Below are 24218 nucleotides of genomic sequence, written 5' to 3'. Positions count from 1 at the left end.
ACCTGATTGACAGGCACCGCTTGAGATGAATCGACTTCCGGTCAACAAACTTTACCTGAACGCACATTTTTTACAGTCATTGGAACGCACGTTTCGAACATTGTTTTTTTTCTTGTAAAAGCTACATGTAAGTACATTTCTCGACATTGTTACAAATAATTTAGAATGACCACCAAGTAAACATATAAGGCCCTAGAGAAAAACTAATTTTCTAAGCGTCTTTAAAATAAGGCTTAATATATACAAACAACTAAATTCTGAATATTATTTAATATTGTTTTTTAACATTCAGTTTACACAATGTTCATATATGTGGAGCTTTTAAAAAAGAATTGGTTAGAATAACAAAAAAATGTACATTAATTGTGATTTGGTGTCTACTAGGCATGGGACGATAACTGTTTTCAACATACCACGCTTTGGAAAAGTGTTTTAAAACTGTCCAAACTTTCTGCAAACCGTTCTGAAGGTATGTGTAAGATTTTTATTTACTTTTTTTAGGACAACAGTATCTTCAGGAGAAAAAAAAAATCAAAAGAAGCCCTTTTAAATGGTAATAAAATGTGATTTGAAACTATTGAAGACAGCTGACTTCAATGATTGATTTAAATGATTCAGCCTGACATGTTCATTGCTCCAAAATAATTGAAATGTTTCTCGAAATAAAATATATTGTGGTAAAAGGGGGAAAAGGTTTTTGTTTTTAACTACACATTTTAAAAGAATGTTTTAAAGCAGTAATCACAATCAAGTAAAATAGTGATAGGTTCAAGGTTATCATACCGTCAGAATCTTTTACCGGCCCATGCCTAGTGTCTACCAAACACTGATTACTGAACTCTTCTGACATCAAACGATGGTATTGTGCACTGTGTTGCCCAAAAGTGAATATAAAATGCCCAAAAGCATCTTATTTGTGTTAACTTCTTAAAGTCAAGTGCTGTTTTGGGCTTTCCGCCTGTCCAAATTTGAAAGCTACCCAAATTCACATGCAGAGGTGTAAATACAAAAGTTTGGTATCATTTTAAAGAAAGCCCTTTCAATTTTTATAAAACACTGTTGTAAGTGAATAGAATAATTGTATATTTTGTCTGTGTTATAATAAACCACACCAAAAAAAAAGCGCTTTTATTTTTTTTTGTAAACTCAAATTTGAAAGAGTACCTTTTAGGTTCTGTGTGGTCTAAGTTTCTGTAATTAATTTAGGTGGTTCCTGCACGTGTCAGTAATCATAGGAAAAAAAGAAATATGTCTCGATCATAATCTTTGTAAAAGTTATTCTTTTCCAACTGATAAGAGAATAGAACCAGGGTATTGGGCCAGTATGGACCTTTAAAATTTAAAGAATGCAGAAGTAAATGACATCACAGACCCGGTACCAGACCAAACAAGAAATCAAAACAATCACACAATTATTAATATTATTTCATTAAATGTAAAAATGCTTTTGTGAGCATTTCTGATAAAAGGTCCAAAAGTTTTGTTGACTGTTTCTAACATTTAACTTATATTTGATGCAGAAGCCTTGCAAATATACCTTACATAAATAGCTTTCAAACAGGATTTTCTTATTAAGTAAAAGTGCATTATGTGCATTGTGTTTAGTTCCACTACTGTCAATAGTAAAAGCAAAATGAGAGCCAAAGATAATGTAAGATTTAAATAATGGTTTATTTCAGATGTAACAGCTTCAGGTTGAGAGAATTGACACACCCATTATTCTATGTTATTAAACAGTTGACAACAAGGAGCAAACAGCTCAGCGTAAAGAAGACCGGAGTGTCTGGAGGAATGGAGAGGTAGCTGGGTGCCTCAAAGAAGAGAAGTTGTGCAGGTAAATCTGTGCGATGGTGGTCCCGACATGTTAAAAGCGATAAAACCGGACAAACTGCTTTCAGTCCATGACAGATGGATCACTCAGACTCGACCGAGTCCCTCTTCTTGTAGTTCTCCAGGTTGGACAGAACCCATCCGGCTGGTCCCAGGATGGCCAGAGTGAATATGGCCAGAGCGGCTGTTGTCTCCTGTAGAAACACACAATAAATGTGGGTGTTAGGCTGGTACACGTTGTTTTTTCACTGTAATTTCCAGTATAGAAGTCATATAAGATTATTACAACATATACACTAGTCAAGTTTACAGAATTGAGCTGTAATTTATTTATTAAACATTTATTCTGTAGCTAAGGCTTTTTAATCCCCAAAACTTTAATATATATATATATATATATATATATATATATATATATATATATATATATATATATATATATATATATATATATTTTTTTTTTTTTATTTAACCTCCTTCAGACAATCTAATGCTATTGTCAAAAAAACATTCGACAAGATGTTTAACTAATACTGTGTTACTTGGTGATTAATAGTCAATAAATATGCCAAAACTTTTACCACTTTTAGCAAACCTATTTAATAGCTTTAGTCAAGTTCTGAAATAAGTCATTCTGTGAAATGATGTGGCTTCTTACACAGAATAAAGCGTGCAACATTTTTTATAATAGCATACGAAGCAGATGCTGCAGATTCTGAAGCATATGTTGTTGTGGTCAATCCCGTTGAATCAAATGAAAGCAGTTTAATGTTCTGTTTGTCTTGCGCTACAAAGATTTACCATTGAGTGTTATTTCCTTGTTTTTTGGGGGCATATTTGGTTGGTTGGTGTAACTCATGAGGGAGAGCGCACCTTTGGAGTACATTTTCACATCACCATACTTTCCTCACATGATGTGCAAGACATTCGCAGCTTTTGCAAAATTGCAAATATGATTTTATGTTGATATACATCATTCAGTCCTAGTTTTGTCCATTCTTTTACAAGGCAATGGCATTTTGAGAACTTAAAACAGGTTTTAAAGAGTGCTTTTAAAAATTATGCCATTATCTTTTCTGTGTAAACATTCAAAAAGGGAATCATTGAAAACGGTGATGATACTATGTGTGTGTAAAGGCTGGGACACACCAAGCTGACAGTCGGCCGTTGGACTTTGTCAGGCCAGCCAGTTAGTTTGGTGTGTTTCACACATCATCTCTTGACGGGTTAAATGTTGGATCAAGTTGGCATGATTCAACATGTAGAATCTGCTAAAGAGTGTGCCATGGTTGGTTATTATTCAGCAAAAAAAGAACATGAACAAAAACAGAGCATAAAGATTCTAGGTGAAATTTCACAACATTTCTCAAATACTTGCAACAATATGGATAATTAGATTATCAGACATATTTGCATAAATGAACCTCTCCATGGTGAAAGACAATTACTGTGGGACAAAAAGTACTAAATGCTCCTTTGTTTTTATGCTTTGCAAAATAGTTGCATTGCAATTCTCTTTTAATGATTCTGGATCAATTCTCACGAGTTCAGAATTGATTCTGTATTCAAATTAGTTTTGTTTTATGTTGATTGGTTGCAACAATTTGGGCCTGTGCTGGCACCTGCTCTAAACAGAAACAAAGGGCTAATCGGCCCACATATGCATGCTGCAGAATTTGCTTTATTTGTACAGATGGATAATTACAGACACAGTGCTTCTGATCTGTTTTGTGGCTGCATTCCTTCCGAAAGTGGTGCCATGCTGTGCTACTCGTCCATTATGCCCAATGGATTTATAATCACTAAAGGATGCAAACAGGATACAAGATGTGGACACGATTAATTGAACAATTTAACTCGATTGAAATGAATGAGCGGTTATTTTATATATTTATATATATATATATATATATATATATATATATATATATATATATATATATATATATATATATATATATATAAATATATATATATATATTTTTTTATGCCTTCATAGTTCACTGACAAGTTTTGTACAAAGTAAATATGCTCACAAATTACAAGTGAGATATTTCTGAATGAAGGGTGCATTACTTGTTTTTAAAATAATTGAAGGAAACAAAAACTACTATGATTATTTATCCAAAACCAAACAAAAAGTACTTAGGGGTAGCTCAAATATTTTGTCGGTGCTCTTTTGGTAAGGGATTCATCAAAATAACAACCGAAATCAGTCCAAGGCATTGGAAAAATGTGGAATATTTGAAAAGCCTTTGTTCACATTGCTAAACCTTAAAAAAACCTACATGTTTCGGCAAGGAACTGCCTTCATCAGGGAAACTGTCATACTATGATTATTTATTGAACATCAACGTTGATGAAATCAAAATACATTGCCCAACAATTACTTTTTTCTTATAAAATGGAAAATATGCCATCTCAACACATTTCTGGCGCAGCTATCAATCATCTTCAATCTAGTGCAAAGTAAGGCTTAAGAATGGGTCCATCGTCCTACTTGACCAGAGATCAGTTGTGGCTGCAAAGTGGCCAAAGCAGTATAAATCAGCCTTAAAGGCTTTACTTACAGGCTGGTTCATTCTTCTGCGTCGAGTGATGCCTTACATATAGCCATGCATTTACACTTGTGCATGCTGTTTAAGCTGCTCTGCAATAACTCCATCGATGTACTGGCTGGCAGCGTATTTTTATGTTACTGTATCCAGTTTCTGTGTGTTTTCCACTGTGATTGTGCGAGGGCTGTACTGGACCATACACATGCGTTTGATGCAGAAGTATAACGAACGGCTTAATAGATCGGGGTCATGTGACTCCACCCACGGTAGGAAAAGTAATTTAAAAATGAGATTGATTATAGCTTCTCAATGTCGATTTCGATTACATTTTGATTACTTTTCGATTAATCGGCCAGCCCTAGCTCAGTGTTCTTTAACATTTTCTTAATGTTATAAACGAGTTAAAAAATTGTTATGCTTTTTCTCCCTTGCAAAATAAATAAATTTTTTATGGAATGTTTTTTGTTATTGTTTTTTTTAGTAGTTGGCTTAATTACATTCAGAGCTTATTAATCCTGAATAATTCTTAAAATTATATTTAAGATGACAGTACTGTAATAAAGAGATTCCTTTTGTTAAACAAAAGTATACGTAGAAACTCTACTTCTGATTAAAATGTAAAGTTGTAAAGATATTATGCATAGCAGAAGAAATAGGAAAAAGATAAGTTAGGAATCACTTTTGGAATCGGATCGTGACCCACAGAATAAGATTAGATCTTGAAGTCCCCTTCAGATTTCTACCCCTAGTAATTATTAGATATACATGTTAATACTAGTACTTACAGCTGCAAGTATGTACAATACAGATTTTACTTATAAGATAATAAGTGTTTAATACTAATAAGTATTTCACATGCACGGTCATTACAATAACTGGGTAATGACTAGGAACTAAACTTGCTACCTAGCCTTATGTAGTTACCATATACAACAAAATACTTTTTTCTTTTTTTTAATGAACACTGTAAATACTCATTAAGTACAACCTGTAAAATAAAGTGCAACCATTTAGTTTTTTTTTTTTTTTACTAGTATTACTTATAGTATTTATAAATAACAGTTTGTACTTCTATAAATTATATATATATATATATATATATATATTCTTAGTATCTATTATATATGTATGACAATAAAATAAATCAGTTTATCAAATACTATTGTCTTTTAAAAGGTATTCGTAACTACAGATTACTAATATCTAATAATGAGTATTAACTACTGAAGAATAAGTAATAACGTTATTATTTAATAATGAATAAGTAAAACTGCTAAATGGAAAATATTTCTTTCGTATCTAAAAATTAGAACTTGTAACATGAAAAACAAAGCTAGTATATTTAATCAAATTTATGTAGTTTACAACCTATTTAGCATAGAGTGCCGTGATCCATCGTGTCAAAACCACGACCTTGTGAATAACCGCTAAAGATTTCAGCGGGTGAGGTTTTCAGTAGAGTTTTACACCCAAAACATCGTTAATACAACAGTGCAAAAATATACCGTTACATATTCTCTTTTAACATCTAAACACAAAGTCAACCGATTTGGTTTGCGCGTTTTGCTATGTTGCAATCACAGTGAGTTTAAAAATGAAGGCTATGCAGATCACGGCCTGCCCTTCACGAGCTCTAGAGACCAGCGGCATTCGTCTGATACTCACAACGGGCCCCAGCGCCTCCTTCGCGGGTCGCGTAACGAGGTTGGCTCGCTGGGTGATCGTGGATCCCCGCAGAACCGGAGCGGCGCGGACGCGAGCTAGTCCCCTCAGAAGTCCAGACATCTTGCTGCTCTCAAATCGAGTATGTAATGATGACCAGGAAGAGGAAAGTGATACCGGAATCTGCTGCAAGGGTGCAGCGAGCGCTCATGGGAAACGTCAGCTTGTTTTGTGGGTGTTGTAGTTTTTGCGCCTGAGCCATTTGTACTGTTGTTAGTTAGTCCAATGTTTCCCAACCCTGTTCCTGGAGGCGCACCAACAGTACATATTTTGGATGTCTCCCTTGTTTGACTTATAAACTTCAAGTTTTGGAATCTCTTCTAATGTTTTTATGCTTCGATTCAGGTGTGTTTGATTAGAGAAAGGTTGAAAACCTGTATGTGTGCCTTTAGGAACAGGGTTGGGAAACTCTGAGTTAAACTGTTAAAAAACAAACTTAAAATCATGCACTGTCACTATTACACATAATTTAGTTTGGTTACTACATCTGGGTGGTTATGCAATAGTGACAGTGTTTCTTCGTGTTGACATGGTGACAGTTAAATGGTGACTGAATAAATGTCACTTACGTGTTACATAAATGTCTGAGTTTGTAGAAACTGATGAGTTTAGCAGAACGTGTGCCAACTGACGCAAAACGACCAAGTAACTCCGATCTGTAAAGGATACATTTACTGTTTAAGTATTAAACAGATGTTACGCTCCAGGTCAGACTAACATGTTTTTATTTTTGAGTTGTCGGAATGTGTTAAATTGTTTGTTGTTTTAATTTTATTTATGAATGCATATCACTTAAACTTCTTCATTTTGACCAACTAATTATAAAGTTGTTTATGCAGCTTCACAGACAGAAGAAGAAAAGAAAAACAGAATTATTAGTTTTTCTGTCCTTATAGCCACAACCAAAATATTACACTTAAACTCTTTAGGTGTGCCATTTATTTATATTTTAAGATGGAACTATGCTTATTTGAACAATTACACCTTTTAGAGTAATCTCCATTGCATAATTATGTATAGAAATGCCAGCACCCCAAAATTGTTTGTATTTACAGCCTTAAAGAGGGAAAGTGCTTTATTTTGAGGTCAAAACAGATTTTTTTTATTCATATGAATCAAATATATGATGTATATGACAAAAAAACATAGAATGGCAAATAAATATTATAAAATATATAATGAAAGTCACTGCTATTACCATGTAATGTGCATTTAGCAAAAATCTATTATTTTGGATTTTAATAAACATCACTATGGTGACGTAACTTGACTTTCGTCTTCCTTATGTTGTGGAAATGAACGACCATCATTAAATCCCACTTTTAACAAAGCTGATTAACACAAATAAAACAATCTCTTTATATTTGCATCATTATATTTCTTTAACGCTGACTGCCTAACCATATACGTATGATGCATTTGTCAGATTCATTTTACACATTAATGTTATAGATTTTGTCCTTCAAATGTTAATTTTGATAAATATTGATAATGGATTTTAAAATGTTTTACTTTTTTATTATTTAAGATGTTTACATATTTTATTCATTCATTTATTTAATTTTTTCATTAGCATTCAGAGGGTCTGGTACAGCAAGATTTACATTTTATTGCCGAGCCCTAAAATCAAATTTGTCGCTTTTTCATATATAATTTATAAAAACGTAGTATATATTTTATAATAAATGGTTTTTCTGTGCACCATATTGTGATTTATTTGAATTTTTTGCAATGGCATCCATTTGCTCTGTATCAGTGATTCAACTCACTGGAGGTGGAATAACTTGTAATAAAATATGTGCAAAAGCGAGTGAAAAAGAAACATTTACAAACCTTTGGTCTCCATATATATTTTTTCCTCATCCTTATTTACTCTTTTAATACTTAAAAACAAATGTATGTAATCTGCCTGTGATCTGCTGTAATAAACCATTGCACAAACAACTAACAAAGCAAATGACTTGTTTAATATTGTTTATTATATTTTCCTTTTCAATTTAAATGCCCATTTGTACACAAGACTTCTTATGAAAGATCTAAAAATATACAACCCACCCATTTATTACTTTTTGTGTTCTTAATGTTTTTCATCATTCATTTAATAAAAAAAACTACACACACACACACACACACACACACACACACACACACACACACACACACACACACACACACACACACACACACACACACACACACATATACATACATACATACATACATACATACATACATACATACATACACACTGTATATAAAACAGTACAATATTTCTAAAGAGCACAAAGCTCCATTTCACAGTTTGTACAAGTAAATAATACTTTTTAACATATTAACTGCAGTCAGAAAGATTTGAAAAACCACACACTATGTATCATTTAAATTCAGTGAAACCCTTTACAGCCTTTTGTGGTTTTCATATTAACATTCAAGTCCTCTTCAGTATTTCAACCATCATCTCTATATGTGTATTCCAGATGTACTGAAGCACTTGACTCAAACAGACTCTTTCAGGAGGACGCAGCTGGGATCCTTCATGGCCAAATCCAGTTTTTCAGGCAATCTTTTGGAATTTGTCCGAGCCAAACCTCTGTAATGAGTAAGAGAATCACAAAACACATTATGGTTACCCATTTATGCTTCTTTTAATTATGTTATGTACACTTTAACTTTAAGTGCCGCATTCTCTGTTGCATCATCATGGATCAGATCCAACTAGCACGAAACATTAATGTGTATCAAGATTACCTATCATCTATGTCCTGGATAGTATCGGGCAAAGGTTGTGAAAGAGTTTCTGGAAGAAAGAAGGCAAATATTCCACTGACAATAGGAGCCCCGCCGTATATAAAACCAGGTATCCATGGATAATCATCTCCCAGAAGAAGAACCATCGGGGCCACCATTGCTCCAAACCGAGCCATCATGGACACCCACCCCATCCCGCTCTGACTAAGAAGACACAAAACAAAATAGCGTAAGAAAAATAGTGTTAAATAGTTTAACTTTATTGTTTAGTATAATTGCTTTTCCTTCTCATATGTGATGTTAGTGCAGATCAGTGCAGTGGTTTCTTTTACAAGAAAAAACGACTCTTTGTTGATTAATAAACAGTTAAAACCAGAGAATAGAGAAATAATCTATCCCAATGGTTAAGAAGTGTTACAACCATTTGCACAAGCGCAGTTCAATTTGTTGCTGGCACTAGAGTAATTACCGGATAACTGTAGGATACAGCTCTCCTGCGTAAAGGTAACAGCAGTTGAAGGACGCAGCCAGACAGCCCTTTCCTATCACCGCCAGACTGGTGCGTAACATCTGCAGGTCTGCACATGCACACAAAAACAAAGAGTCACGAACACACAGTTCCCTGATCAGCGCTGTGAATGTCAAACTCACATACGTCACAATGTCAGGATCTTTTTTATGATGCTGAAGGTCAGACAAACATTCAGATCTCACAGGAAAAACAGCTACAGCATTGTTTCAGCTGGTATTGCAGCAATGAAAAAAGAGATTACTTGAAAATTCTCAGTTTTATGGGATTTATGATTTATCATTTTTATTTAGTCTGTAAACTGCTGATGACATTTGTTCTTTAACAAAGTGTTTCAAACGTTTTAAAAGTTTTTTGATTACATAAAATTGCAAAAAGGTACAATGTTTATTCAGAATTTTAGACAACACAATAGCAGTGCTTTAACTCAAGAGAAACTTTAAAAGTCTATAATTGGTAGATTAACACTGATTTTCATTTCAAAATATTCAAATGAAAATATTTGTTATTTTTATCTCACATTTGCTAAAAGAACTGATTTTTGTTAAGGCTTTTCACAAACCTTATGGCATTATTTGCCTCAATTCTTGTTTTGAAAATACACAACAATTTTGTACATTTATTTATTTTATTTTGGACTAGGCATTGGACTTACGCAAATCAGTCTAAAGGGACTGATTTTCTGAGGATAAAATGCTATATGACAACATTTTTATTAGAAATTTTGAAGAAATTTAATCAGACCTTTATAGAATATAACAAGTATTAGCATTTTACTCAAAGCAGTATCTAATAAAAATAGTAATGATTCCTTATATTTATAAAGCGCTTTTCTGCACAATCAAATCGCTTTACACATTTATGGGGGGAAACTCCTCATCCACCAGTGTGCAGCATCCAACTGGATGACATGATGGCAGCCATATTGTGCCAGACCGCACACCACACACCCGCTGATTGGTGGAGAGGAGACAGTGATGAAGCCAATTATGATATGGGGATGGTTAGGAAGCTATGATGGACAGAGGCCAGTGGGCAAATTTAGCCAGGATGCCGGGGTTAAACCCCTACTTTTTTGAAAGGACATCCTGGAATTTTTAACGACCACAAAGAATCAGGAACTCGGTTTAACGTCTCCCCCGAAAGACGGCGCTTACTGAGCAGTGTAGAGTCCCTATCTATATACTGGGGCATTAGGACCCACACAGACCGCAAGTTGAGCACCCCCTGCTGGTCCCACTAACACCTTTTCTGGCAGCAATCTAGCTTTCCCATTTGGTCTCCCATCCAGGTACTGACCGGGTGCAGCCCTGCTTAGCTTCAGTGGGCGACCATGTTAGAGTTGCATAGAACTAGCTGCCGCTAATATCTAAAAAAAAATACAGTTAATTTGGAGAGACTTTGAATTTTTCAAGTAATCTTTTCCTCCAAAGCTTTATGTTTGTTTAGTAAATTAACAGAATGCACAATATTGAGTGCAAATAAAATTCATGGATTATTTACAATTAAGGTTTTGTGCCAAACAAAATAATTATACTCATGAAATATTACAAATCTTAAATTTTTCTAAAAGAAGCTGTTTTTTCAAAAATATTTATGTACAATTTGAAGTTATATTTAGTTTTTTTTTTACTTAAATATATTTTCGACCAGATCATTCTAATTAGTTAAGTAAAATGTAATCCAGTATCTGTTCATAAGACAATGAAACAGCAGTTTTAGTATTATTCCTGCACTCCATGCACAGCCAGGCTCTGATTCTCACCAGAAGGCACCAGAAGATTAATGAGTATCATTATGCCAGCCAAGACCAGAGCGCCACACTGAGATGGCCGTCGTCCTAACATGCTCATGCATATCGTAACAATGATTTTGGCCGGGATATCCACCGCTCCAAAGATGATCTGGATGAGGTAAATGCTGACCCCAAATTTCTGTAGATCCATGGAGAGACCGTAGTAGGCAAAGCTGGTGGAGAACCTGAGATTGTACAGTTCAGTGTCAGAGAGTGCTGGTGTTCAAAAGCTTAATGAACTGACTCTAGTTACAATTGGTTAGAAAGTATTGCATTTAAGGACTGGTTCACTTCTAGAATCACATTTCTTGATCATTTTCTAGTCATCCAAGAGAGTTTCTTACTTTCTTCAATCAAAAATGATTAGTTTTTGAAATGAGTTTTCTCCATATAGTGGACTTTTATTGTGCTCAATGGTTGAATTATGTTTATGCAGTTTAAATGCAGCTTCAAAGGGTTCTAAAAGATCTTTAGATGAGAAATAAGGATCTTTCATTTATTTAAAAAATAAATAAATAAAATTATTCACTTTCCAGTGTTACTGAACACTCAGAAACAAAGGTATAAAACCTGTCACCGTTTTTCAACAAACCTTTAGGTCCACATTTGTACCTTAAAGGTACATATTGATACATACTGTAAAAAATACAACCTCATAGTACCTCCATTCTCAGAAATAAAGGTACAAGAGCTATCACTAAGGTGATACCGTTTCAAAAGGTGTACATTTATAAAAGGTCCATATTGGTACCTCAAAAGTATACATTAGTACCTAAAATGTTTAAGAGGAACACTTCTGTACTTTTTAGGTACTAATCTTTACCCTTGAGGTATTAATACGGACCATTTAGTTACAAATGTGTACCTTTTGAAAAGGTACCACCCCAGTGACAGCTTACAAAAAGTACAAAAGTGTGCCCAAATTGTACCGTTTAAGGGACCAGTATGCACCTAAGGTAAATAAAATGTAACTTTTGAAAAGGTACTGCTCCAAGTGACATGTTTTGTAACTTTTTTATTTCTGATAAACTTGTGTATACAGAAAAATACTGAAATGATTCCTCAAAAATCTTAATTTTGATTACCCTTGAGCTTAATTACTGGCTGAAATTAGTACTATGATTTTATTCTACATTCCGTATCCTACCCAATACCTCAACCCAACTTCTACCTTACTAATAATTAATAAGCAGCATTTTGGTCATTTATTGTGCAATAAGTCTTAGTTAATGGTTTGTTAACGATGATTGTACCTTAAAATAAAATGTGTAAATGTGTAAATGAAAATTTTTATTCTAGAAGTGAACTAATCCTTTTTAAATAAAACAAATACAACTGAACTTTCTTAGTAATTACCTCCGTTAAATAAAATAGTTGACTTTTGCCCTTAATTGTCACACTTTACAATTAGGTTTCATTAGTTAATGTATTTTCTAATATGTGCTAAAATGAACAACGTAACAGGATATTTTTTGATGTGTAATATTTTTGACATGATAATGTAGTTATTCACAGTTTTTTAAAGTGCCCACATTAACAATATCACGCATGTTCATTATCATGATATATTGCAGTTAATTGACTGGTGGGGTGGACTGACCAGACAGCACTGAGGCAGATGGTGATGGTCCTCATGGTGGATGTGCGCAGGAGGTCTAGAGCGCTGTAAGAGCCTTTTGAACAGGCCATTTCCTTCTTCATGGACTCCTGCAACATCTGCTCGCACACCATAACAGAGTAAGCATTACACTTGATTCAGAGCATGCTGACATTGAGCACATCCACATTAATAAGCTGATAACTCACAAAAATCAGTTTACTGAAGCAATCTGCTGTCTAGATTTTCACACAAATCAATAACCTGCCACTGCAAGTAAATTGCATTGACAAGACTTTATTTAAGAGATAGTTCACTAAATGACTAATGAATAATATTTAATCACATATTTCTTCACTTTTTCCAAACTTGTTTGGAACTCCTGTTGAAAACAGAAGACGATACTGGCGCAAAAGCAAGGGTGTGTTCGAGTCTACTTTTGCTATTTTAAGGATGGAAAAATACAGTTTGCGCTGCAGTGCATGGTCTAACAGGGTTGTGATTAATCTCTTAATGAGTTAAGGGTGTGTTTAGAGCATAACGTGCATTAAACCAATCAGAGTCTCATCTCCCATTCCATTTAAGAGTCAGTTGAGTCGCGCCATGGTGCATTTTACTATTTACGTGACAGACTTTGTAAGTGGAAAAACTGAACGCTTTACTAGTGAGAAAACAGTTAAACAGACCATCTGCAGCATTATTACTTAATTCTTATTTTAATTTAATACTTAATTAAAATTTTTACTTTACACTTCTACTTTCGTGGAGTAAGAAGACTGTATTGTACTCCACTGAAGACATCCATCAGCCTACAAGTTTATTTTTATTTAAGTGCAAAAATTTGTTTCAAAACCGTTTTTAAATTCATTTCTAATTTTCAGCAAATGAATAATTAACAATAATAACAAAGTGTGGTCAAATATATCCAAACACACATCCTATTCTTATGCTTCATACGTTGATGCAGACGTCTCCAAAACCCGACAGGTGTACAAATCTAAACTTGTTTTTGTTTAAACAAATATAGGTATGCATATAACAAATAACACTGCTAATAATAATAACAACATTATACAACTGCAAATTGTCATGAATAAACTGATGGAAATAATAATTTTTGTTACAATTTAATCCTTTAATTCCTTTTCATATGCATTTGGACCACATAGCGCATAACTAATGTGCTCTGCACTGGACTTTAGACCAGCTTTTACTTGGTCAACAGCACGGTTTATTTCAGTTTATCAAAATAGCTACTTACCAACAATGAGCCCTAACACACCTCCTTTATAGACCTTTACACCCATGAGTCCATAAAGTGGTGCAAATAAATTTGCCATTTAAACAATGTGGCACAAAACATGAAAATTCAGGTTGCACTGAACTCGGTTAAAGAGTGTGCATGTAAACATGCAAATACTTATAACACTGTACCTCAAGGTCAATTTTATCTCCCTCTGCACTCCGTCCATTTATGCGAGCCACAGTTTTGAGGTTTTTGACTGCCTGCTCTGGTTTTTTGGTCAGGACCAGCCAGCGAGCAGACTCTAAAAACCACCTGTAAAGGAGAAAAACTTTGAAATGATTGCCAGTACATATGTCAGAATTATACTTAAAATACAGGAGTTGTAAGGGGTTGATTTGTATAGAATGGTCAACATTTGAACTGGATCAAGACCTCATTATCAAAATGATCCTAAAACTGTCATGCAACAATCATCCATGTCTAATTTTGAAAACTGTTGTCTACTAAATATAAAGAATTTTAATACACGATTTTCATTTCTGTGTTACATCGAAAATCATAAAACTTGGAATTAGCATTGACTAAAATAATTTGCATAAATAGTTTATTCATTATACAATTAATCTTTCACATTTTCATATAACTTTACTTGATGTACTAAATAATTAAATCTAAAAAGGCAAAAATGCATAAGAAAATTACTGAAACTCTGAGTAAAATGAAAACAAAATAAAACAATAAAAAAATCATCTATTAATAAAAGCAACAATAGCATCTCAATGACGTAACAGTACACATTTACAATAACAATATTTTATGAAAAGTTTAGTTAATAAAATAAATGTAACACTTATTATTCAAATTATTAACGTAATAGTATATTGTATAACACCAATATACACCATATATATTCAAGTTTTATATTTCATCATTATATTTTTGCCCCTATTTTTTAAAGACTAATAATACTACTCATAATAAATTACATAAAAATAATGCTATAAACAGCAATAATAATAAGTTGTTGACCACCAAATTAATGTGTATTAATTTTTTAGAATAATAACACTGAAGCTCAACTTTTTCAAACACTTAAATAAACTAGACTATGAATTGAAATAATTGAAAAATGGAAAAAAAGGTTTATTTGAATTGTAAAAATATTCTAAAGTATTACTGTTTTTAATGTTTCAAATAAATGCTGCCTTAATAGTAAAACATATGTTGAAATGCAAACGTATTTGTTCTTTACATTTGTAACTGAGTGGTAAACGCTGACAGTACTTGATATGATATAAGACGTGAGTTTGTTCAACAGATAGCGTGGACACACCATGAGTAGAGGAAGGAGACGTAGAAAGGCAGAGAGACGGCCAGTGTGAGCCAGCGCCAGTCTCTGATGCAGTAGGCCACGGCTGCCAGGATCAGCTGACCTGTGGTGTAGCAGTATCCTGTTCCAGTGCCCACCACTGTCCGCACACGTGTGGGGATCCACTCCACAACTGAGGTGGACAGTAATCACATTTCAGGACACCAGATGGCACCAAATACAGTGTGAGTCAAATGCTGCATTTACTTTTAATAGACTGCAGCGTATGACAAGCTGTTTAATCAATATGAGTAGGCTATTTTTTTTAAAAAATTTTAAATTTTTTGATACAACTTTCTTTTTTATTTCTGTTCCTTGAAGTACTAACTCATTTCTATGCTTTTTGTGTTGCTAGTACCCATTTAAAATACAAATGCTTATTTCATGAATGACTAGAAACCTGTATTAATATTACACTGCAAAATGCTTTTCTTACTTGTTTTTTTATTATCTTGTTTCTTGTCCAAATATCTAAAAACTCTTAAATCAAGAATCATTTTTTTAGGAAAACAAAACGTATTGTCCTGTTAAAAAATGATCAGCTAAAATGAAGTGACATTTCCTTTAATACAAGCTAAATAATCTTTTTAGTGTAGTAAAAAATTTCAGACAGACCGATTGCGCAGTGGGTAGCGATGTTGCCTCACAGTAAGATGGTCACTGGTTCGAGCCCCAGCTGGACATTTCTGTGTGGAGTTTGCATGTTATCCCCGTGTTCCCGTGGGTTTCCTCTGGTTGCTCCAGTTTCCACCACAGTCCAAAGACATGTGCCAGGTGAATTGGGTGAGCTAAAATTGTCCATACTATATGTGTGTATGTCCTGGTCTTCCAGGTTGGGGGTTGAGCGTTGGGCTAACGACCCACCTCATAAAAACTAGATGTTACAAAACACCAACATGGCGTGGCAAAATATTAACTTCGATATAAACGCAACTGGGAGTAAGGAAGTAATTAAGTAAGTAAAAACAAGTTTCACATTTTGCCATTAAAGTCTAGGGACAGCTGTGAATCAGATATCTCATGTTCAGTATTGAGTAGTACGTATTCCAGTTGCAACTAGTGCATTGTTTCCCTACACTTTCAGTTTATACTAGTACACATTTATTTGATAATTGTTAGGGGTGTAACGAATCACGGTTGAGCCGTGATTCATATGGATCACAACCCACGGTTCAGAACACACGTGACCTACGGATTAATACATTTTTTTACTTGTTGATAAATCCTAAATTTGTAACGATCGTAGAAAGATCGCCTTACTCGTCTTACAAATCACATGTATGAAATGACAGGATGTGGTGGGTTTCTTAGGTTATCAAAGGTGTTTTCTGGCACTAAATGTTTAACCTGCATGAATGCATTAAGTGTAAGCTGCACGATTAATCATTAAAAGATCCTGATCTCAACACCCACACAACATGAATTATAAATAATGGTCATTTGCATATGTTTATTAATCCCCAAAAAAATTTACCCACCCTTAGGTTTGTCCATATTTGACCCAACACTAGGTTAAAACAACCTATCGTTTTTTTGAGAGTATTATCTATAAATAAATGTCTGTCAAAACCACTGTCTAATAAATTATTGCTAGTATTTAATAAATGCTTACTAGTAATATTTATTACTTTTGGAATAATTACTTTTCAGAAATTAATACAATGTAAAAAACAGAAAAACTACTATGAAAACATGTATCAGAAGTGGAAAACAATCAGGTTTCTTAATGACAGATCCCCATAGAAGCCAATGGAAATTGTTTTACATGTGTTACTAATAACAATTATTTATTTACTATTCACCACTTAAAGTAGAAGCATCTAATGAATAATTATTAATATTTAATACAAACTACTAGTATTTACTGACTGAGTACTGTCTATTTATTAGTTCCCAGTATCTAATGGATGATTAATAGCATCTAATAAATAATCCATAATAGTAGGGCCTACTTAAAGAAAAAAACAGTAGTAGCCAATATGCACAAGTGCTTAATAAATAAAGGTATTGGTATCTATAGATGAAGTAGCCTACTAGAAGCATCCATACAGATACCAGGACATTTTTTTAGATTTACATTTCTAGATACTTTTTTCTGCCATAGTCAATGTTTCATCCATACTCACTAAGAGAGAAGGAGTTGAGAACCAGGCCAGACAGAGCCATGCCACAGCATACGCGGAAAACACAAAACATGGTGAAGGAGGTGGAGAAGGCGACACATGTTCCTCCAATGGCCATCATCAGGTTAGAGATCAGTAGTAAAACACGCCGGCCAAATCTAGATCAGACACAAGAAATTTAATGAGTGTGTTGCTGCATTTCTGGATTCAAAGTTGTTATACTGAAGTGTAAAAAGGTGTCAGAACCTGTCAGAAAGTCCTCCAAAAACTATTGCTCCAACAAGGACACCTCCCATATAGGTAGTTTGACTCATTTGCTTTAGCGCACGGTAGTCACAAACCAAGTCCCACTGAAAGAGAATTATTTTTATTTAAAACATTTATACTCCGGGGCTGTTGAATGCCTGAATGCACAATTACACATGCAACCTACAACAATCAAACATCAAAAGCAATTAAAATGCTTCGATTAAGAAACTAGTATTACACATATAAGTGGTCATAGGGAAAAGAAACCCTGACAATTGTTTTAAATGCATCAGAACAATGTCTTTTTGTGGTGTAACCATAGTGGATTAAGATAAAGTTTAGTTATTGTAAAAAAAAATTTCACTATGCTTTGGATAATGGCCACATCACTTGCTATTCATTCGTTCATTTTCTTGCCAGCTTAGTCCCTTTATTAATCTGGGGTCACCACAGCGGAATAAACCGCCAACTTATCCAGCACGTTTTTATGCAGCGGATGCCCTTCCAGCCGCAACCTATCTCTGGGAAAATCACTTGCTATTATTTTATAATAATTCAACAGCCTATCATCAATTATTTCTTACATAAAACTTTCCACTTTGTAAATATAAGATGTCATACCCATGCAGATAGTTTTAGAATTGCAAAAAAGTGTAGTAGCCATGTCTTTTAGTAGATTGATAACCATATTTTTAGTGAAGCTATGGTCATACAAATGGTAAAGTATGGTCAGTGTAGAAAACTGTCATTTGTGGTTACTGGTCTTTATAAGAATTGTTCACCCAAAAGTAAAAATTTAATGATTTACTTTCAAAATAAGATCATTTAAAAAATGTCAGTGACCAAAATGTTGATTGTCACTATTGAAGTACTATGGAAGTCAATGAGATGTTCTTCATAATTGTTTTTTTATGTTCTACAGAAGGAGGAAATTTGGAATAAGGCTTCAAATGGAAGGTGGTAAGTATTACACTCTTATCTCATGTTTTTTTATTTGTTTGTTTCTTTGGTAGTAAAACCATGGTTAATTTTCATAAAGTTAAACAACCTTTAAAATTAATGTTATAAAACAGTTCCGGCTCATGGTTCTGATTGGTTGAGCTGGTGTTCCAAGTCTTTGTAAATTACTCTGCAAACATACCACTGAGATTGTTGCTTGGCAATCATTCAGCTATCAGGACTGACCCAAATAAACGGTTAGACTTCTCAATGTGGCGGAAGCTACTCTTAAACAGGAGCTTGATAAGCTACGAGCTACTCATCAGCAAAAGTAGCTACTGTCAAACCAAACTTCTAATAGAATAAGCTAGCTACACTAAATCTACTTTTTCCACAAAAGTATAAATTACAAAAATGTGAATAAACATTCATTTTAAAATATTTGGGAGTTTAAATAGTTTTAAAAATAATTACACTTAAAATAGTGTAATACAATTTTAATGTCAAAGCTTAATGTTTTATTACACAGTTTTCAAATATATTACACTGTCAAGAGTCAAAGTTCAAAACTGCAACCAATGCAATAGCAAATTAATTAACCTAAATTTCAATAATAAAATAATAAACTTAGATAAAACACATGGAAGCATTTTCCAAAAACAAAATGACGTGGCTCCATTGACATAGTTTATTTTATTGAAGCCCTTGCACAACATTCTACTTCAGTTTAATTGCCAGCAGTTTGAGTACATTATGTACTGAATTTCAACTTTTGTTCCTTGCACAATATGAACAGTAATAAAATAATAAAAAAATAAACGTAAAACCTTGATGTGATGTACCAATAGAAGGCTGTAAACACTACTGTAGCAATCTTGTGAAGTGATGCTATAATGCTTCAAAACATTGCAGGTTCACAAAATGGAATGTGGACAAGCTAGTAGTTGAGCTTCTTGTAGCGAGCTACTTCCTAACACTGATATGTTCTTTGTATCACTGTAGCTTTTTGTAACATTGTATATCATTTCACAGCAATATTTGGTTACCTTTTACACAGATTGCTCTGGTGTGAACCAGGTGCTGGCTAGATTTGTCTTTAAACAATTTTCTAAATCCAGAGCAGCTGGTTTGTAAAAAAAAAAAAAAAGAAAAAAAAAAAGAAAGAAAATGTAGTGCCGGGTCTGCATCAAGCAGGCTCCTGTATGCTCATTTTGTCTGCATACCCTGTACATATTTCAGGCTTTTTCCTGCATTCTGTGGGAATAAAATATGTTTTCCGTTTATACCTTAGTTTTAGCTGTTGAAACTTATTTTAAAGCATTTTATTTTCATATTTTAAGTAGTTTAAGACCATCTTGAGAGTGTGAAGCCCTCTAGTAAACCCTAGAAACACTGTTTTATTTCTAATATTTTATCTCTTATGTTTTCTTCTTTCTAAGATTTAAATTTTTTTTTCCAATGTTCTGTTTGTTATTTCTAACACTTTCTTTTAAATCATTTGGACTCAAAGCACTTTAAATGAATGAACTTCATTTCTTTATTTGAAATCAGCTTATATAAATTGTTTGCAACAATATTAATTGCAATAAACCTTTTTTTTTCCAGTGTATCCTCAATTTGTCTGCTTTTTGTGCATAACTATTTTAGGCCATTTCCTCCGTTTTAGGGGAATAAAATATGTCATTAGCTTATATATAAAGTTTTAGCTGTTGAAACTTATTTTAAAGCATTTTTTTTCATATTTCAGTAATTTGAGACCACACTGAGAGTGTGAAGATGCCCTCTAGTGAACCCTGGATACACCGTTTCATCCTACTGTTTTATGTCTAATATTGTGCTATGACATTATTTGCACTCAAATCACTTTCATTGAATCACTGCACAAACAGGCCCTTTATTTCTTTAAGCTGTATTTGTTAATATATATTAATAATAAATCACTTGCCTCAGTAATAATAGTACTGCTCATTTCAGTCATGTTGTAGAACCATCCGTCCTCACAGCTCTGCGTCTCCGTCTCTGCCATGCTCTCGTCCCACAGGCTCTCTGAAGTGTTGAGGCTCAAGATCTGCCACTGAGGAGTGGTATACCGTTTGCACCGCTCCAGTTTGCCATTTAGACCCAGGGGCACCGTGGCCCGCAGCACATCCACAGCATCAGTGGAGGACATGGAGAGGTTGGCATGAGGTTGGCAGTGGTGTGGGGGCACAGCGGCCACAAAGTTCTGCAGTAGGTTGTGGCTGGCCATCATCAAGATTGGCATGCTCAACAGGGTCACGTGCAGGACTTGGAAGCGTCCCGTGCTGCCTACCTGCTCCAACAGGTCGGAGAACGCCATGGGATTTCACAGGTATGAATGCTCACGTGACGAATGCGTGCTTTATAACCTAATGTTCTGCTTTGAGGAGCGAGTCGGTCGTAAAAAATGTACAATCTGTGGGAGTAAGATAAGAAACATTTATCAAAACCCCTACATTTGTTTGTTCTCAAAATAGAATTATATTGCATTCATAAAGTAATTATGCTGCAACATGAAAAAAATAATAACAAATAATTTATTTTTATAATCATTTATTGCATGTAACTCTAATGAGGATACTATTGCCACTGTCTTTTTTAAAAGTTGCAAACAGGACAGAGTTTGTAAGAGTATTTGCTCACACAGTACAATAAGGTTCATTAGTTAATGCATTTACTTGCATGAACTAGACATGAACAATAATTGTACAGCATTTATTAATCAGAATTCAACATTTACTAATGCATTATAAACATTCACATTCAAGCTGGTTAATGCACCGTGAGTTAACATGAAATAATGCTGAAGAACTGTATTTTCATTAATTAACGTTAACTAAAATGAACAAATACTGCAGTAAATGTATTGTTCATTGATTGTTGATGTTAGTAAATGCATTACCTAATACATCCTTATTGTTTAATTCAATTCACCTTTATTTGTATGGCGCTTTTACAATGTAGATTGTGTCAAAGCAGCTTCAAATAAAAGATCTTAGTAGATTGCAACAGTGTCAGTTCAGTTTCAGTTTAGGTCAGTTTAGTGTGGTTTAATAATCACTACTGAGAGTCCAAACACTGAAGAGCAAATCTATCGATGCACAGCTCTACAGATCCCGAACCATGCAAGCCAGTGGTGACAGTGACGAAGAACAAACTTCACCTTCACAGTAAAGCGTTCCCGAGTATTATTTATAAGAAAATGCTATTTCAGTCTTTGTTTCAAACTTGATCTCATGAAGAAATGTAACTTTTACATTTTGTCATTTAGTGGCTAATTCGTTGTTCAGTCATACAAAAATGTATAGTTTTAAAAAGGAGGTGTACCAACCTTGCCTTTAAACCCAACCGTCATTGAGGGATAAGCAAATCGTACTAAATTGAATGAATGAGATTGTACGAATTCATATGAATTAGCCACTAAATCAAAGTTACGAATTGCTGTTATGGCGTTGGGAAAACTTCTCATTAATATAACAGCAATATATAACAGCAATATTAAAACTGTATTTTTCTAAGTTTATTAAGATATTATACCTTAAATTCGATACAATTGAATACAGATTTTACATTTTTATATTATTAATATATTATTCAATATGCTATATTATATATAATGTATTGCATTACATTGAGTAAATAACACAAAGAAAGATACCACAATTAATAAAACGTATTACTTAAATTTTTTTACATTTAAAAAATAATTAATTATAAATATGGATATTTTATGTACAGTGCCTTTAGAAAATCGTCCTACCCTGTGAAAATCTATAGCTTTACTTACATTACAACCTGCTTTCAAAAACAAAATATAAATAAATAAATATAAAGTTGGCACAGGTTAGGAGAAGACTACAAAAACATTTCAAATGCTGGAAAAGTTATTTGAAATTAGACTTGATTTCAGGCTGTGTGACAATTGAAGTCATTATTTCAAAAGGGTATGATGATTTTCTACAAGTGCTGTACATTTTAAAAGGGCTTTTAAAAGTTGCAAACAGAAAAAAAAGATTAGTGTTTTACAAGGAAAATAATATTCAAGTCATTCTACTTCAAGCGTTCACATTTATTTCATTGCATTATTTGAATACATTTTTAAGGTAAAAGTTATATCTGAGCAAAAATTGATTTGACATATTTTTGTGTAGCAGCATATTAGCTTAAAACATTAGGCAAATTGAATACCAGATAAAAGTATGTTAAAGTAAATTTAGAATGTATGTAGAATTAAATTTGTATGCAATGCCTATAACCATTTTATGCATTATAAGCATTGTCAAAAATAATACCACATTTTTAAATAAGTATTCTAGTATGTTTCACAAGTAAAAACTGTTTCAGTCTAATTCACTGTGTTGCTTTTTGTTTTTGTTTCTAGGCAATTAATTGTTAAAAATACCCCATGACTTTTGGTTTATGCCTTAAATGCAAACACGTAATAAAAATGAGATATAAATAATCAAGTATACACACACCTGCTCGAAGGATGTCCTGAAATTTTCCCCTTGAGAAAAAAAAAAAGAACAGAGCTACAAAATGATTCTCATTCAGAGAAATGAATAAAGTAACTGTTATGCGCAGTTGTGTAATCAGCTCTGAAATTCCTCAGGCTTTGAGTGGAAATAAACCACAACAGGTTTGCTGTAGATTACAGCTCCATGAAGTCCAGGCAAAGATGAAGTGGTTCTGCCTCTGGAATCCTTCACTAACCTTTGAGTCCTGAGGCTGGTCCAGTGTCCTGCTGTTGGGGTCTTACTGTGAGGAGCAGAGCACTACTTGGGGTAGATTAGTGTGCAGGACTTTATGTCTCATTATAAATGTGAAAGGGGAGGGGATTATGGAAAAATTAATGATTTTAAGGCATAATTACTGACGGCAAGCTTAGCTGTTGAGTGGGACAAAGGATGAACATTTTGTTTACATGACAAATTGAGCAAGTGGGAAACAACAGATAAGACAAGTAGAAGAGTAACCAAAGATATTTAGTCATCGACAGGCTCCTGTCTGTCCTCAGACACTCCAAGTTCAACCTTTTACCTCATCAATACACTCAGTTTACTGGGAGACCATGAATCTACATCTAAATAAGGTCATATTAATAATATAGCTTTTTTTACTTTAATACAGTGCCTACACATTTTAGATCTGTTAGTGTGGTTTATTTGAGTAAGTGTGAACATTGCTGATTACGAAGTGAACTGAAAAAGTCCTAATACGCAACCTTGAGGTCTTGGCCACTTAAATGAAAATCAAATTCTGTCATCATTTGCTCACCATTCACTTGTTCAGAACCTATTTGAGTTTCTTGCCTCTGTTGAACACAAAAGAAGATATTTTGAAAAATGTGTGAAGCTGGCACCCATTGATTTTTTTGTTCCTATTTTGGAAGTGGATGGGTGCCAGCAACTAGTATTTGTTTTAAATATATATATATTTTTTTTTGTGTTTAACAGAAGAAAGAAACTCATTAAGGCAACATGAGGGTAAATAAA

General features: G+C 33.7%; 2 protein-coding genes and 1 long non-coding RNA gene across 10 annotated transcripts; 1 reads left to right on the top strand and 2 right to left on the bottom strand.

Moving 5' to 3' along the window:
- Window positions 1-13: 13 nt before the first annotated feature.
- Window positions 14-18732, top strand: LOC141380010 (uncharacterized). 2 transcript variants are annotated; one of them, XR_015520455.1, is made up of 8 exons: window positions 14-127; window positions 385-469; window positions 1738-2045; window positions 8588-8709; window positions 12757-12919; window positions 15344-15579; window positions 15986-16177; window positions 18689-18732. It is a non-coding gene; the product is annotated as an uncharacterized LOC141380010 (long non-coding RNA). The 2 variants fall into 2 exon arrangements; XR_015520454.1 differs by lacking the exons at window positions 12757-12919; window positions 15344-15579; window positions 15986-16177; window positions 18689-18732 and adding an exon at window positions 8787-10233.
- Window positions 1653-6280, bottom strand: cox8a (cytochrome c oxidase subunit 8A). Its single transcript, NM_001303053.1, is given in 2 exon segments — window positions 1653-2024; window positions 6054-6280. Coding segments are annotated over 2 exon segments (231 nt in total). The 5' UTR covers window positions 6174-6280; the 3' UTR covers window positions 1653-1913.
- slc22a6l (solute carrier family 22 member 6, like) lies at window positions 8068-23514 on the bottom strand. Of its 7 annotated transcripts, none has more exon segments than NM_001444023.1 (13): window positions 8068-8288; window positions 8329-8700; window positions 8859-9062; window positions 9328-9436; window positions 11153-11367; window positions 12783-12898; window positions 14214-14337; window positions 15359-15527; window positions 17521-17675; window positions 17764-17867; window positions 19929-19959; window positions 20651-21139; window positions 23202-23514. In NM_001444023.1, coding segments are annotated over 10 exon segments (1299 nt in total). In that variant the 5' UTR covers window positions 19938-19959; window positions 20651-21139; window positions 23202-23514; the 3' UTR covers window positions 8068-8288; window positions 8329-8606.
- Window positions 23515-24218: the final 704 nt, after the last annotated feature.

This window comes from Danio rerio, chromosome 21 (genome assembly GCF_052040795.2).
Source record: "Danio rerio strain M-AB ecotype USA chromosome 21, GRCz13ab, whole genome shotgun sequence".
Classification (NCBI taxonomy): domain Eukaryota; kingdom Metazoa; phylum Chordata; class Actinopteri; order Cypriniformes; family Danionidae; genus Danio; species Danio rerio.
The sequence above is the reverse complement of the archived record's forward strand: the minus strand, read 5'-3'. Positions and strand labels throughout refer to the sequence as shown.

Coding starts and splice junctions, on each gene's coding strand:
- slc22a6l (XM_087299444.1), bottom strand. CDS start 21,043: ATGGCGTTCTCCGACCTGTTGGAGCAGGTAGGCAGCACGGGACGCTTC. Junction 15,528..17,520: donor TCTCAACTCCTTCTCTCTTA/GTGAGTATGGAT, acceptor TGTCCACCTCAG/TTGTGGAGTGGATCCCCACA. Junction 8,701..8,858: donor ATCCAGGACATAGATGATAG/GTAATCTTGATA, acceptor TACTCATTACAG/AGGTTTGGCTCGGACAAATT.